At 35.0% G+C, this 15,875-nt stretch overlaps 1 protein-coding gene across 13 annotated transcripts in view; it reads right to left on the reverse strand.

Moving 5' to 3' along the window:
* Positions 1–15,875, reverse strand: part of Ino80d (INO80 complex subunit D) — a 70,537-nt gene that overhangs the window by 12,281 nt on the left and 42,381 nt on the right. For all 13 annotated transcript variants that reach the window (XM_078017888.1, XM_078017893.1, XM_078017887.1 and 10 more), the window contains 5 exons: positions 13,672–13,896; positions 8,590–8,699; positions 7,038–7,171; positions 1,813–2,030; positions 512–669 (listed from right to left, as the gene is read on the reverse strand). In XM_078017888.1, coding sequence (XP_077874014.1) covers positions 512–669; positions 1,813–2,030; positions 7,038–7,171; positions 8,590–8,699; positions 13,672–13,896 — 845 coding nt within the window. The remainder of the gene's footprint in view (positions 1–511; positions 670–1,812; positions 2,031–7,037; positions 7,172–8,589; positions 8,700–13,671; positions 13,897–15,875) is intronic.

Consider the following 15,875-nt stretch of genomic DNA (forward strand, 5'->3'; position numbering starts at 1 on the left):
TATCAATTTAAAAAATCTATTGTTAGGAACTTGATTTATCACCATGAAAATATTCAATTTTTAGTGGGAAAAAAATATCTTAATAGCATAAAAGTTTTCCCCTGAAAGCACTGGGGAGTTGATGGGATTAAGCAAACTTTGTTTTAGAAAAGTTCACTTTAATTGAATTACAAGGTGGGATATTAAAACAGGGAAAGTTCTAAAAGACTTCAATAAACTTGTGATTTAAATGTCTGTGTTCAAAAAATTAAGTAAAATTACTCATTTTAAAGAAACAAAGTTATAAATCTAGCTATCAATATAAATCTACTAAACCTAAAATATGGTTAAACAAAATTACCTACTCTCCACTTCTGAAAAGGAGTGAAAACTTTGGCAGTGTTATATTTTCTGTCTATAGAGTGAAAAAATATTTTACTTGAGGAAAATTTCAGACACATCTCAAAACTATTTCTCTTCTTACAAACTCATTTTTTTAAGTTAGTTTCTTTAATTAAAACACTGACCATACCTTCAAAAAAATCAAAATCTTGTAAGTCATCAGGTAACCGTGGCAGGACGTCTGAAAAGTCCTCCTGGTTCAATTCCAAATCATGTGGAATGTCGGTGATCTCGTTGGCAATGTCATCCGGCAACTCATCAGCACTCAGCTCGGGCGTGGATGGGCTCCTGGGAAGACAGGGCATTTGGTGCCAGCACTCCCTCTTCACCTCCATACCAATCAACAATTCAAGTTTATCCCACATAAGAAGATGCTAACGTCTACACTTTTTTTTTAATACATATATATTCAATGCAAACATGGGAAATTCTAATATAAACTGTCTCCTTCCTTACTTTGTGAGAAGGAAATCAAAGCAGATACACTGCAAAAAGATATACCTTGCCATATACCGTCACATATTTCTTTAATCTTTACCCATAATTGAGATAAGAGAATTATTACTAGCTATATTTTTACTTCAGATTAGTAGAATGGATCACAATTGAGTATCAAGTATGTCTTAATATTTTGTAGTAGAATTTCAAATTTGGTCAGAGTAATAATTTTAAAAATGAAGTAAAACGCTGGGCATGGTGACCCATACCTATAATTCTAGCCAATCATGAAGCTGAGTAAGGAGGATTGCAAGTTCAGCGTCAGCTTAGGCAACTTAGCAAGACCTATGAAAAATAAAATTTTACAAACAAGAGCTAGGGATGTAACTGCATGGTAGAGTGCCTGCCAAGCAAGCATGAGCCATTGTGTTTAACCCACAGTACCACAAAAGAGAAACAGGTAAAACTGAAATGTAATAAAATGAAACAGAAGCTCATCCTGTCAAAATGCCCAAAATTAGTAATATGTCGTAATTCTGATGAAATATTTCTTATGTATATGGAATTTCTGTTTAAAAAAAATCTGAGTATTGGGCTGGAATGTAGCTCAGTGGAAAAGTGTTTACTTCACATTCTGAGTCCTGGGTTCAATCTCCAGTTCCAAAAAAAAAAAAAGACCAAAAAACAATTTCTGAGTGTATAATTAAATTTGCAATTTCAGCATCTGTTCTCTTTGCTATAATCTAAAGCTTAGATACTGATAAAATGTGCACTCCAAACTCAGCCAGAATTAGTAAAATATATTCCTCAAAATGGCTAAGCTGAGGCTGGGGCCGGGGCCGTAGCTCAATGGTAGAGCACTTGACTAAACAGAAGTACAGACTGACACACTGGATGGCTCTGTAGTTTAGTGCCGACATTCTGATACTCACACAGACAAATGTTCTGAGAACATTCAGGAAATAGGAAAAATAAGTCCTGACCACTACTCACCGGATCTGAGAGGCCTCCACTGGCAGTGAGACGCTGGTGGGCATGCTGAGGTTCCCTTGGGGGACTGCTGGGGGGATGGGCTTTTGGGGTCGACGAGGTCCACGCCTTCTCTTCTTCTTATGTTTTTTGGTAAGTGCAGGAGGCTTGGTTTTTTTCCTGGGTTTCCTCTGCTGCTGGTGCTGAACTTTACGGGAGTTATCTCCTCTCAAGAAATTATCCTTTGGAATAAACAAAAAAATATATATATATTTTTTTAAACTGAGGACTACTCACTGATTAACCCTACCTCACCCTCTCTCTTGGTGTGCTACTCTACAGTAGGGTGACTACAGATAACAATAATATTCTGTGCAGCTCAAAAAACTAGAATAATGACTCTGGAAGTGTTACCATAAAGATAGTTTAACCTGATTCAAACATCATATAATGTATACACGTATGGCAATATCATGTAAAATTTGTGATATTCCCAGGTGGCAGTTAAAACAAATTTAGTATTTAAACAATTGAGACTATCTGGAAAAACTTTAACAATCATCTTCAAAAAGCCTGAAGTTCTTAATATTCTATATAATGCCTAAAACAAACTTATACCTATGTAATTATTCAATTCATATCAATTCAACATATATACATAGTTCATCCCACATTTAAAGACATTATGGGAAGAACTATAACATAAGAAAAATTTTGTGTTTTATGTGAACTTACTCTTGTATGTGAAAACACAGATAAAAATCTACATAAATACAGTACAGAGAACATTAAATAATGATAAGGTAAACACCTCCCACAGGTATAAAAAAGAAAAATTAATTATTTTTGGTTTGTGAGATTAAAAGGTAAGTAGATTTTAAATTGTGGGATAATAGAAAAGATCATTCTTGCCTAAAGGAAATAGCACAAACAAGAGAAAAAGTACAGTAAATAACCAGGTATGATCATAGATGAAACACAAAAGCAAGCTGTAAGAATTTTGGAATCAGAGTACATATTTCTTTGAATTTCCTGTTAAAGATTTTAAACTTTTATTTAACAGGCATTGCAGCGTTTTGGTTTTTTCTTCCCCCATTACTGGGGATAAGAACCCAGGGCCTTAAGCTCTTCTGAGTTACACCTCCAGCCCCTAGATAGGATGACAGCTCCCCTGATGTGGTGAGATACATAGATGTCTAGAGAGCTATGGGAAAACTACCGGCACACAGGAATAAAGGGGATGAAGACACAGACCTGGAAATCAATGACTCAGTCAAGACCTTTAAAATAATTTACACAGGCAGGGAGACAGAGAGAATGGACACTGAGGACAAAGGTACATAAAACTGCTGAAATTAAGTAAGTAAGCAAGGGGGTAAGAGCCTACAAGGACAAAAGAGAGAGTGATGATATAACTAGCTTTCTTCAGTCAATAACATCAACTCTATCATCTGCCCACCATCTGATACAGACTAAAAGTCTGTTTCATCCCCAAACTGATGTTGAATCCTAATCCCCCAATGTGATGGTTTTAGGAGGTGGGATTTCAATCATGAAGGTGGAGCCCCCATGTATGGAATTAGGGCCTTAATATGTGAGACCTCAGAAAGCAACAATGAGGTTGGCAGGGTACAATCCAAAAAAGAACCTGACCAGAACCCAACCATGCCTGCACCATCCAGAACTGAGAAATAAATATTGATTACAAGCTACTTTATCTTTGGTACTTTCTTACAGTCACCAAAACTAACATCACATTTTATCAATTCAAAATGCACATTTTAATCTCTCTGTAATAGAAAAGTGTAAATGTTGGTATCTTACATGATATGCCAACCAGGTAATGTTCGTTACAGTTGGTCCTGCCTTTATATACTCAACAGCGGTTATACTTCTTTGTGCTGGCATTACTTGAATTAGTACATGCACTGCTAGTATAACTTGTGGAGAAAAAAATTTTGTGTATGCAGAAAGACACAAAGAATAGGAGAGTATAAAATTGTTAGAGAAGCAAATATTCACTACTGAAGAACTTAACTTACTACAACTCTAAGTGAGAAAGGGAAATAACCACAAAGTGGATGATGATACATAATAACAAAATACTGACTTTCAAACATCAAATAATATAGCTAAGACGAGGAATGATATATAACATAAAAATCCATATCTAAATAGGTTTTTTAAAGGCTCTTTTAGTAAGTCTAAAACAAAAATTCTAAGTGAAATAAAAATATTGAATCATTGGCAACATATTTTCTGAGTACAGTAGTTTTTATAACTGATGTCATCTTTGATTCTACAAATTCAGTAATAATCCACAACTGAATATAGAAAGTTTATAGATAATAGATTTGAAGATGAATAACTATCACTAGCATTAAAAACATTCAAAACAGGAAAAATAAAAATTAAAGCATAAATTCAAGAAGTCTAAAAGATTATTGATACCAAATATTTGACAAAAAAAATTATTAAACTCTTTATGTCACAAAAACAATTTCCTTTTTCTGAAAGAGGTATTTCCTAGGCTTGTGGTTCTTTTGAGCCCAACACTTGAAGTCTACTTCTATGATGATCACTATTTAATAAAAGTGAGTGACTACCAACAACCAGCACTCAGCTCAGTGTCTACTTTAAGCAGCAGATCTTCAATGTGAGCACAGATCTTAGGTAAGATCAAGTCAGAGAGCTCCAGCCCCAGATTTAACAAGTCTGACTTGTGAGTTACCAATATCCACCTGGTACAGGTTGCTGCCTCCTGACCTACTGTCCTAGCCTACACACACTGTGACCTTACTGATCATGCTCATAGAACTACTCAAGATAGACATCTTGTTTTGCTCTTACTATTGGCCATTCCCAATTAGTTCTTTCAGAGAGCTAGAGCCCCCACTTGGCAGAGGATTTCCCAATGCCAATGATTCATTTGCCTAGCTTTAGTGAGTACTGGAATACTATTCACTTGCAACTTTCCGTATCTTTTTGTATGCCAGGCCAAGCACTTGCTAACTTACCAACTGAGGTGTGACCAACCTGTTGGAACATCTTTTCTGCCTACCAATCTGTACCTCTTATGGTCTAAGCTTCTCCTGCCAATGGTTGTTTCACCTCAGTGGTTGAATTTACTTCAGAATCTTCACCCTTCCCAGCCATGTGCCTAACCATTAATTTATTCAACATTCCCACATAAGAAAATGCAATGAACAAAAATGTTTCTGCTCTTGTGAAGTTTTCGCAATTATAGGAGAATACAGACAATGAACAAAATAATGTAAGGCAAATTAATGCTGGAAAGGACAATAAAAAGGTGGCACACGCCTGTAACCCTAGCAATTTGGGAAGCTAAGGCAGGAGGATCTAGAGTTCAAAACTAGCTGCAGCAACCTAGTGAGGTCCTAAGCAACTCAGCGAGGCCCTGTCTCTAAAATAGGGCTGGGGATGTGGCTCAGTGGCCAAGTGCTCCTGAGTTCAATCCCCTGTACCTTAAAAAAAAAAAAAAAAAAAAAGCTTCTACAGGGGCTGGGGTTGTAGCCCAGCAGTAAAATGGGTAGAATGCGTGCCTAGCACATGTGAGGCATTGGGTTTGATCCTCAACACCACATAAAAATAAACATAAAATTAAGGCATGCTGTCCATATACAACCAACCAACTATCTATCTATCTATCTATCTAAGTACTCTAGAATCAAACAACTTTAAAATTCAAGCTGGCAACTTCTTCAGTGGTTTGAAAGTTGCAGGGCTCCTGTTACCAAAAGTCTGCAAAATCATCAATGAAAGTCCACAAAAGTCGTTCCAAAAGCATACAGAAATTATTCTTTACCCATGATGTAGCCTGAAGACACAAACAAAAATACCCAAATTTTAAATATTTTTAATTAAAAAGGGGGAAAAAATCCAACATTTATGTATATAGGTTAGTATCTAAAATTTTCAAAACATACAATCCATAAAAGAACCCCAAAACAAATAAGGTTCTTGATGAGGCCAGTAAATTACAATCAGGGAACCCAAGGTACAGAAAGGTTCAATCATCAGTCCCTAGTTATGCATTTAGTTAGTGGCAAAGACAGGGTCACAGGCCACATGTCCATGAAAACAGAAAGTGCTTACAGACAGACAACTTTTTGGTACATAAGGTAACCTAGCATAATCTCGTGAAGTAATTATCTGATGGGTGAAAATAACATCAGTGAACTTTTTTTGTTTTGTTTCTGTGTTGTTGGGGAATCAAACCCATGGCCTTGCACTTTACAGGCAAGTGCACTACCACTGAGCTACATCCCCAGGCAAAAAATGAACTTTAATGTACAATTCAAAAAATTCCATAAATTCAAACTTATCTGTTCTCAAAATTATTCTGAATCAACTGGGACTAGCATTAACCAAAGCAATAACTAAATTAAACCAAATTATACAAAGTCTTGGCATTTGGTCAAAATCTTAGCAAATATTCAAGACATTTACAGAACTGTATATGAGAAAGCAAAAACCTAAAGAAAAACAGGCAAAGAAAGAGTTTGGGAAATCTGCTATGTTAAGAAAATATATCTTAAAGAAAAGAGAGGTATAGTGGGGTTATAACTCAGTGGAAAAACGCTTGCCTAGCACTTGTGAGGCACTGGGTTCGATTCTTAGCACCACATAAAAACAAATAAATAAAATAAAGGTATTGTGTCCATCTACACCTAAAAATATATTTGTATATATTAAAAAAAAAGAGAGGTATAGAATAGAGGTAGATAATAAACAAAATGAATTCATCTAACTAGCTGCAGATTTAATATCACTTATCCAAAAACTTAAGGAGCAAAAGTGTTTCAGACTTTGGAGTATATGCATAAAATTTAATTGATAAACATCCTTAATCCAGAAACCAAAATTTAAAGACTCCAAAATCTGAAATTTTTGAAAATCATGCCAGCACTCAAAAGGCTTTGAATTTTAAAACCTTTTGAATTTAACATTTTTGAATTAAGGAATGCTCAACCCACACCAAGTATCTTGTAAAACAGTGTTTCTAAAAATGAGGGTCTGAAATTAATTCAATGAGTCATGTTTAGCATTCTTAAAATCTTTTGGTCAGAGAATAGAAAATTTCAGGTGGTGAAAAATACTGTTTACAAAACTTGTGTCAGTGATTTATATATACACATAGTTTGTACTAGGTCACAAAGTATTTTCTACTGTAGATAGTCATCAAAAGTTTGAAAGGCTATGTCACAGAAAATAAAATATGAGTTTACCATTTTTTTGGCATGTTCTTCACACAGAGGTGTCTGGTGTGTAATGTCAAAAACTGGCACAGAGCATTGCTGTCCATCTGCAAACTTGGCGGTACAACTGGAGAAGAGCTGCTGAGAGCGGTTCAAGAGGATATCTGCGTTTTTTTAAAGTTAGGAATAAAATACTCTTAAACGCTAATTTTTCAATATCTATATAATTCACTGCTTCCCTTACTTATGTTTAATAAATATGAATTTTATTATCTGTAAAAACCTAACGTACAAATCCAAATACTGATATGGTAAAATGTTAATAGTTGGATTGACCATCATTATTTATAGGAGAAGGAAGCCATTTTGCTAATAAGCTCCTAGTGCAAGTCTCTTTTATGGCCATTCTGAACCACTTTGTTATTTGGAGAAGGATCATCTTCTTAACACATTTCACTCCTAAAATTTCCACTGTAACAACTATTTTTTTTAATAAACTTATTTTAAAAGAAAAAACTTTCTGCTTATGATATTTATCAAGAATAAAAATAGCTGGGTGTGGGGGCGCACACCTATAAGCTCACTGGCTTGGGAGTATGAGGCAGGAAGATCAAGAGTTCAAAACCAGCTTCAGCAAAAGCAAGGCACTAAGAAACTCAGTGAGACCCTGTCTCTAAACAGAAAACAAAAAATGGCAAGGGATGTGGCTCAGTGGTTAAGTGCCCCTGGATTCACTCCTCAGTACCCCCCCCCCGCCCACAAAAGCTACTCAGTTCTAAATATTTAATAAAAGAGCTAATAAGATTTTTATCTACAATCTAAAGCTCCTTGGAAAATTTTTTCCTTAAGTATATAATCCTAAGAGACCTTTTTGCCTAGTCAGTGATATGTTAACTTATTTCCTTTCAAATTATTCTCCAAAACAGCAAATTAACCTTATAGCATCAGGCACACTGTAAAGCTGTATAACTATCTTGGAAGACTAAAAACTAAAACTTTGATTTAATTTTTCCATCAATAATTGTTATATAGTTACTCCTTATAAGCTACCTGGAACCACCTGTAGGATCAGAATTCTATTAATAACATATAATTATGTGTTAGCCACTAGGAGATCCTATCAGTTTGGCTTATTTTGTTGTTATTTGGTCCTCTTGACTTTGATCCAGATTCTGAACTTAAGACAATTAGAAACTGAATCTCAATTTTGTCTAAAAGATAAGAATAGTGCAATTTTATGCACTTGTGATTCCTACCTTTCCCAGCTCAGTGTCATGAGAATAAAATGTGTGTGTGCTGGGGGGGCGGGGTGGGGGGGGCTGAACTAATATAAGCAGAATAAAAATTGTAAGATTTTAGGAAAATTAGGTGTCACTTAATAATTTCAAAAATTAAATAGTTACTATTTCAAAAGTCATTCACTTGATTTAAAAATGAAGCACAGTAATCATCTGCAGCAGAGCACTTGTCTAAAAATGCAGGAGACTCTGGGTTCGATTCCCCGTACCAGGGGAAAAAAAGGTACACAGCTCCAAGTGAGTTAAAACTTTTCCATGCACACTTGATCAAGTTAGAAGGATACGTTGGAAACAATGTCTGGTGAATGGAAGGGCTTTGTTAGTGCACTGCTCCCCCTTCATGGTTCCACTGCATGCTGCTGGTTCCACCTCCCTCAACTTGGTCCGGCTTATACTGAGGAAGAAAAAATACAAAATTAGTTTTTAAAGCACACGCTTAAGAATCTAAGGCAGTTTTTCTATATTATGTCGGTACTCTGTAATATCCACATTATAACTATCTATAATACCCACAGTCATTAACTTGCAAATATGAGTTAAAGCAAGTACTATAAATACCAAATATGTTATTTCCCAAATCTACTGATATTCAAAGCAAAAAGTTTTATCACAATAGTTTTCAAATATATGGTCTTTTTGTTTTTTGGTACCGGGGATTGAACTCAGGAGCACTTGGCCAGTAAGCCACCTCCCCATCCCTATTTTGTATTTTATTTAGAGACAACGTCTCACTGAGTTGCTTAGCACCTTGCTTCTGTTGAAACTGGCTCTGAACTTGCAATCCTTCTGCCTCAACCTCCTGAGCCATTGGGATAATAGCCATCTGCAGCTGGCCCCTGTTTTTGTTTTTTAAATGATATTTGATACATTTTACTTTTCAAAAAAGTAATGGAGAAAAGTGATGAAGAACATGAGACTAGAATCAGACCCTGTTCCCAATTTCATCTCTACCTCTTACTAGCTGTGTGACAGTTAATAAGCCTCTGTTAAGAAACAACTTCCTCACTTGGAAAGGGAAGAGACAACAAGGTCCCCTCAGCTGGCAGGTGAGTTGTGAAGATGGTTGTTAGTCACTGTTATCATTATCATTACTAGGATGTGGTCACCTTATGCTACTAAATGATAAATATACAAAACAAAACAAAACAAAAAAAACCCTTGATCGTAGCCAGGCACAGTGGTGCACACCTATAATCCCACTGGATTGGGAGGCAGAGGTGGGAGGATCGAAAGCTCAAGGCCAGCCTCAGCAACTTAGTGAGACCTTGTCTTAAAATAAAAAATAAAAAGGGGTGGGAATGTAACTCAGTAGTTCAATCCCTGGTAGCAATTTAAAAATTAATTAATTAATTAATTTAATTTAAAGGATTGGGGAAGCAGCTCAGGGTAAAGCCCCTTTTAATCCTCAATACCAAAACGCAAAAAATAAAAATTAACTTGCTCTAATATATATAGCAAAGGAAACACTAAGATGCAGAAGTGACTGAACTACTCTCAAGCCCTAAAACATACTCATTTTGGACAAATTTTAAAATTTTGCATTATGTGTAACTCCGGGTTTCAATACTTAAATGCTGTTTCCACTTTTTTCATTTAATATTTAATATATTTAACTTACTTTTAGATTTTATGAACCGGCAATGTATACATATGGTTCCAAAAATAATAATTCTACAAAACATCACAAATTGTTAGGCCTTTACACATGCCTGAATATGAAGGGAAAATCTTAATAAACTGACTCACAAATCAGGCATGAAAATCAAAGAAATCCTGCGTTGTTTCTAGTATCTGTAAGGATCTCAATAAAATGATCTATACTAAGTAGATAAAGTCATACAGAATCTAAACTGTGAATTTACATAATGTCCAAATAAAAGAATACTTCTATTATAATTGTAGAAACAGTTAATGGAAATAGATAATCAAGCCCTGCCATAGAACTTGCTTTAATTAAGAGTTCTACAAGATTTATCAAGATTACAAGGATGAAGAAGAGGGTCATTTCAGAAGTAAACCATTTATTCCTAATAGTTTTATATACTGCCCCCCAAAAGGTGTTTACATTATTAACTTTAGTCCTGTAAAAAAGATACATAATTTAAAATAAATATTTCTGGCAGCTAAGCCCAAATTCTCTTTCTCTTTATTTAAATAGAAGGTTCCTCTCTATACTGAAGGGATAATTTTCATTGAACACACAAATTATTTACCTATCTACTACCCCTACTATACAACATATTTCGTTCATTTTCTTTCTAAACTTTCAAAGAAATCATCTGTTTCATTTTTTTCAATCACCTCATGTTCCAATTTATCCATCTCTTAAAATGAATCTGAACTCAGAATTTCAATATCCCCATGGATAGATTAAGGTTAAAATGATGTTAGATATATTTTATTATTCAAATAATCCCAACAAAGCAAAGAGAATTACTAAAACATTTTGATGTTTTTAATATAAAAATATCTACACGTTTCCTTTTTGCATGCTCTATAGTATCCCTAATAAATAATCATGCTCCCACATAAACAATGCCATACAAACACAAGACACCAACAACACTAGTCAGTGTAGGACTATACACCACCAGAGTCAAATACAGGTCTATGTACTTTAGGCTATTTCAGTGACTTAGTCTGCTTACCAAAAAGAATGAAAAAGCTGTTAGATTAACACCTTAATATTATTCAGCTTATATACAAACTATATTTTATAAGATACATATTAGAAGGCAATCATTAAAGTTTCAGTTTCTAAAATATTTATCTAAATGTCTTCTGTGGAACTAGGACTTTGATACCAAAATTATCAAATAAATAGAGAATATCATGTAACTAAAACTAATTTTTGTGAACCTAAAATACAATGTACCAGTAATAAGCAATAACCAAAGAATAACTATGACACACTGCTATATGATCATCAGTAATTTACTGCAATGGGCAATAAACTTTTCATTAAACAAGGGTGACATAATGAAATCATATCGAATAAATTTTAAAATAGTAATAGAATACATCTTGGTGTGTTATTTTATTATTTGGTGACATTTATCATTTTCTTCCATATAACTAAAGTCAGTTTGGAGAATGTTCTGAAAACAACCAGTTAATAATCATAGAAAAAGCTGACAGTGTAGCTCAGTGGTAGAGTACTTGCCTAGCAAGTACAAGTTCCTTGGTTTTGAACTCCAGCAGAAGGAAGGATGGAATGAAGGAAGAAAGGGAGGGAGGGAGGGAAGGAGGGAGGGAGATGGACATAGATAAAATAGTCTTCCACATAAATACCAAATTGTCCCAATCATTATTAATGTGCAAACTTATACATCTCTGACAATATCATAACAATGTGACTTGATGTATATAATATTTATATGTAAATTGTATTATGCTGCATATAGCTACACTTTCTTGAAATTATACACTTGAGAGCAATATACCATCTAACACATTTGATATCATTATTTTACAATCTCTGTCAAACTGAGTGAATAAACAGACCTTCATATATTCAATAATATTCATTCTTTGAACAACTCTGGAGATACAAGAACTAAATGGACCTACATCCTGCACTCATGGAAATTACTGTCTAGCATGAGAGATTTATTCAAGTAACTCATAAATACTATTAAAAAATTAGAATATTTTTTCTTCACTTTATCAATAACCCACCAGTTAGAGACATTTCAATATACAAACCCCTAATCTTTTTCTACACATATATACTCAACGTTGTCATTTGAAAATGTAACACTGAGAAGTGTGAAATAGTAAACTCAATAAAGACTTAGGTCTCCTAGACTTTAAAACAATCCTTTTTTAAAATAAATTTTTAGTTGTAGACAGGACAATACCTTTGTTTATTTATTTATTTTTATTTTTATGTGGTACAGAGGATTGAACAACAATGACAACCAGGTGCATTGGCACGTGTCTATAATTCCAGTAGCTCAGGAGGCTGAGGCAGGAGGACCACAAGTTCAAAACCAGCCTCAGCAACTTATCAAGAGCCTGTCTCAAAATAAACATTAAAAAAAGGATGTGGCTCAGTGGTTAAACACCCCTGGGTTCAATTCCTGGTAACAATTTAAAAAAAAAAAAAAAAAAACCAACAAAGGAAAAAAAAAAGATAAGAGTGGAAAAGAAGAATAATGTTTACAGTGCTTATTCAGTTATATCAATGGAGCTATGGAGATTTCCCCTTTCTTTTTTCTGTATTTTTCCAAATTTTACTCAATAAACAAGCATCTGCATTACAAACAGAAGAGCTGTTTCTTCCCCCTAAAGAAATGCAATGTAATAAAATATGTTGAACATGTTGGGCAAAGCATACTCAGGAGATTAAGACAGAAGGATCACAAGTTTGAGGCCAACTTGGGCAACTTAGTGAGATCCTGTCTCAAAATAAAAAGTAGGAACGATCTGAGGATATAGTTCAATGGTGGAGCACCCCTGGGTTCAATTCCCAGTACCACTAAAACATAATGAGTGAGGGCTGGGGTTGTAGCTCAGTGGTAGAGTAACTTGCCTCGAATGTGTGAGGCACTGAGTTCAATCATCAGCACCATATAAAAAAATAAACACTGGGCTGGGGATATGGCTCAAGCGGTAGCGCAGTCGCCTGGCATGCGTGTGGCCCGAGTTCGATCCTCAGCACCACATACAAACAAAGATGTTTGTTTGTAAAAAATAAATATTAAAAAAATTCTCTCTCCCCTTCTCCTTCTCTCACTCTCTCTTTAAAAAAAAAAAAAGAAAAGAAAAAACATCTTGGGCTGGGGTTGGGGCTCATCGGTAGAACTCTCACCTAGCATGTGCAAGATGCTGGGTTGGATCCTCAACACCACATAAAAATAAATAAGTATTTTATTAAACAAATAAATAAATAAACAGCAACAACAACAAAGAGTGAATGAATGAAAGAAAACTGAACACATATTAGGTGGGGTAGTTATATGAAATACATGGAAAAGAAACATCTTAAATAATACAAGCAAAAAAAAAACATGTCCTTTTAATAAAACACATTTTTCTTTTGTTATTAAAAAAACTATATTACTTTCAAATAACATGAAATTTTTTAGCACTAAAATAGATAATATTCTCAACCTTCTAAAAATAAACTGTAATTAAATTCCAGCCAAAACTTCAGTAATGCTTTTACTATCGTATCAGTACATGGCAGTACTATTCTGTCACCTGTGTGGTGCTTTTTTCCGGAACAACAAAACCAAAATGCAGTCTCAAATATTTTAGGTCTAAATGGTCATTGTGCCTTAACCATCCTCTCCAAAAATACAGAAAACAAAATACAAACTGAGACAAGTTCCTTAGAACAAGTGGCTCTGTGTGGCTCTAACCTGGTTCTAGTGCATGCTGCTCTCCGAAGTTCTTGTATTAACTGACCAGTACATTCCGGTTCTTTACTGGCTGCCTGCAGCAATGCTTTCCTAAATGTATGACGGCATTTCTTTTGACGAGATTCTGCCCTTTCCAGGCGGCAGAGGTGCTTATATTTCTGCTGAAAGTAAGTGCAAAGTTGGGTCACCCTGGAGCTCCTACTCTCCGCATCATCGTCATCTGGCCTGGAAAGTGCAAGGAGAGAAGTAAAAAAACAATTACACATTAAGCTCATTTTAGAAAGGGGAAATGAGAATAAGGAAGGGGGGCTGATGAACAGGGTTAAAACCTTGGTGGCAAGTGAGTAAGTGGTTAAGAAAATTAGAGCATGAGATTTCAATAGAACTGAAAATACTATTTCAACTCAACACAAGGCAGCAGAGACAATCCAGGGCTTTAAAAGACGCTTACCCTTCTTAGCATGTCATCATTAGACACATAATGCCCGGGACTTTCTGAATTTTAAATGAATAGGGACTCACAGAGAAAACCACTTCTTTACCTTTTCTTACTAAAAACTGAATAAATGACAGCACAACTCAATAAAAGATAGATCAGTCATATCAGAAATAGAGCAGTGAATTCCAATAGTATATTACCTAGGAACTGCCCTTTTAAGACATTCTGGTTTTAACTACCTTTTCTTGCTAAGTACTTAAAGAATTCTGAGGCCAGGCATCCTGATGCACACCTGCAATCCCAGTAACTTGAGAGGTTGAAGTAAAAGGATTCCAAGTTTGAGGCCAGCTTGGTCAACTTAGCCAGTCACTTTGTCTCAGAATAAAAAGGCTAGGAATCGGGAGCTAGGGAGATATATAGTGCAGTTGGTAAAGTGCTTGCCTTGCACGCACAAGGCCTTAGGTTCAATCACCAGCAACAACAACAAAAAAAGGCTGGGATTGTAGCTCAGTGCTCTTAACTAAATTCAATCCATAGTACCGTGCAAAAAACTTTGATTGTAGGGATCACATTAATTCTACAGTTTTAACTACAGGTATCCTAAATGGCATTTCATACACAAGAGACAAAACACACATTTTCTCATCATACACTAATGTGATTGAAAGGTGATCCCTACTGAAGTATTATTTGGAAAGGAGGCTGAGCACATCTAGGCTTAATAAGAAACAATGCTATGATTAGTTAACATTATCTACCATCAGCAAGGTTAAACTGTTCACTTTATTTATTGTTAGGAATAATGCACAAGACCTAAAGATTAACCTGTTATTTTATTTCTCTTCTATCTTAACATAAATGCCATACATGTGACGCCATAGACTATATATTATCTTACTAATCTGTAAATCATTGCTTGATTTCTCTTGTTTAAAGTGCTATTATTCTCCACCCCCCCCAAAATGACATGTAACAGGCTATTCTTCAAACTTCTGTTAGGAGTGTCTATTATGTTGAGTACTATAGAAGAGAAAATAAAGTTTTGAAGAAGAGCCTGCAATGTAATTCAGACAAGATAACACATTCCAAAGTTAAATAATTCAAGAAGCTAAAAGTGATGATGCAAACAGCAAGGCACACAGATCAACAATTCAAATATTTGAAAACAAATTAGAAAATCCTAGGAGCATCTTAAAACTTCAGATTCCCAAGACCTACACTGATTAACTAAACCAGAATCTCCATGGGGCAGGCCCAAGAATCTTTCATTTAAAATTGTTCCCCAGAATCTCAGCAGATCTATATTTGGGGTTCAGGTAGGGCTGGTAAGTGCTACAAACACCTTTAATACAAGATAAATAACAGTTAAGTCCATGAGAAATATAGATAATGTGCTACAAAAGTTCACAAGAAAGAGTCCTGCAGGAAAAGCCCTGAAGAAGAGATAACAACAGAGCTGGATCTTGAAGACAGGGAAGAAGTTGAAGATGTGGAGAAAAGGAAAAAAGGCTCATCAATAAGGATAAACACTTTAAGCCACGGTACAGAGACAACTGAAAACTGTAATACTAAGGAGCTTGGTTTGGCGAAGGTATAGGACGTGCTGTGAAGTGAAGGTTGGTAAAATTTTATAAATCTAAATGCCAGATGAAAGAGTTTAACCTTTATTTCACAGACAATGAAGAATCTATGTAGATTTTTAAAAAATGGGTATCAATATAATAGAGATGTGCATGAGAAAGATTACAGTGCTAGCAGATACAGA

This window comes from Ictidomys tridecemlineatus, chromosome 7 (genome assembly GCF_052094955.1).
Source record: "Ictidomys tridecemlineatus isolate mIctTri1 chromosome 7, mIctTri1.hap1, whole genome shotgun sequence".
Lineage (NCBI taxonomy): Eukaryota > Metazoa > Chordata > Mammalia > Rodentia > Sciuridae > Ictidomys > Ictidomys tridecemlineatus.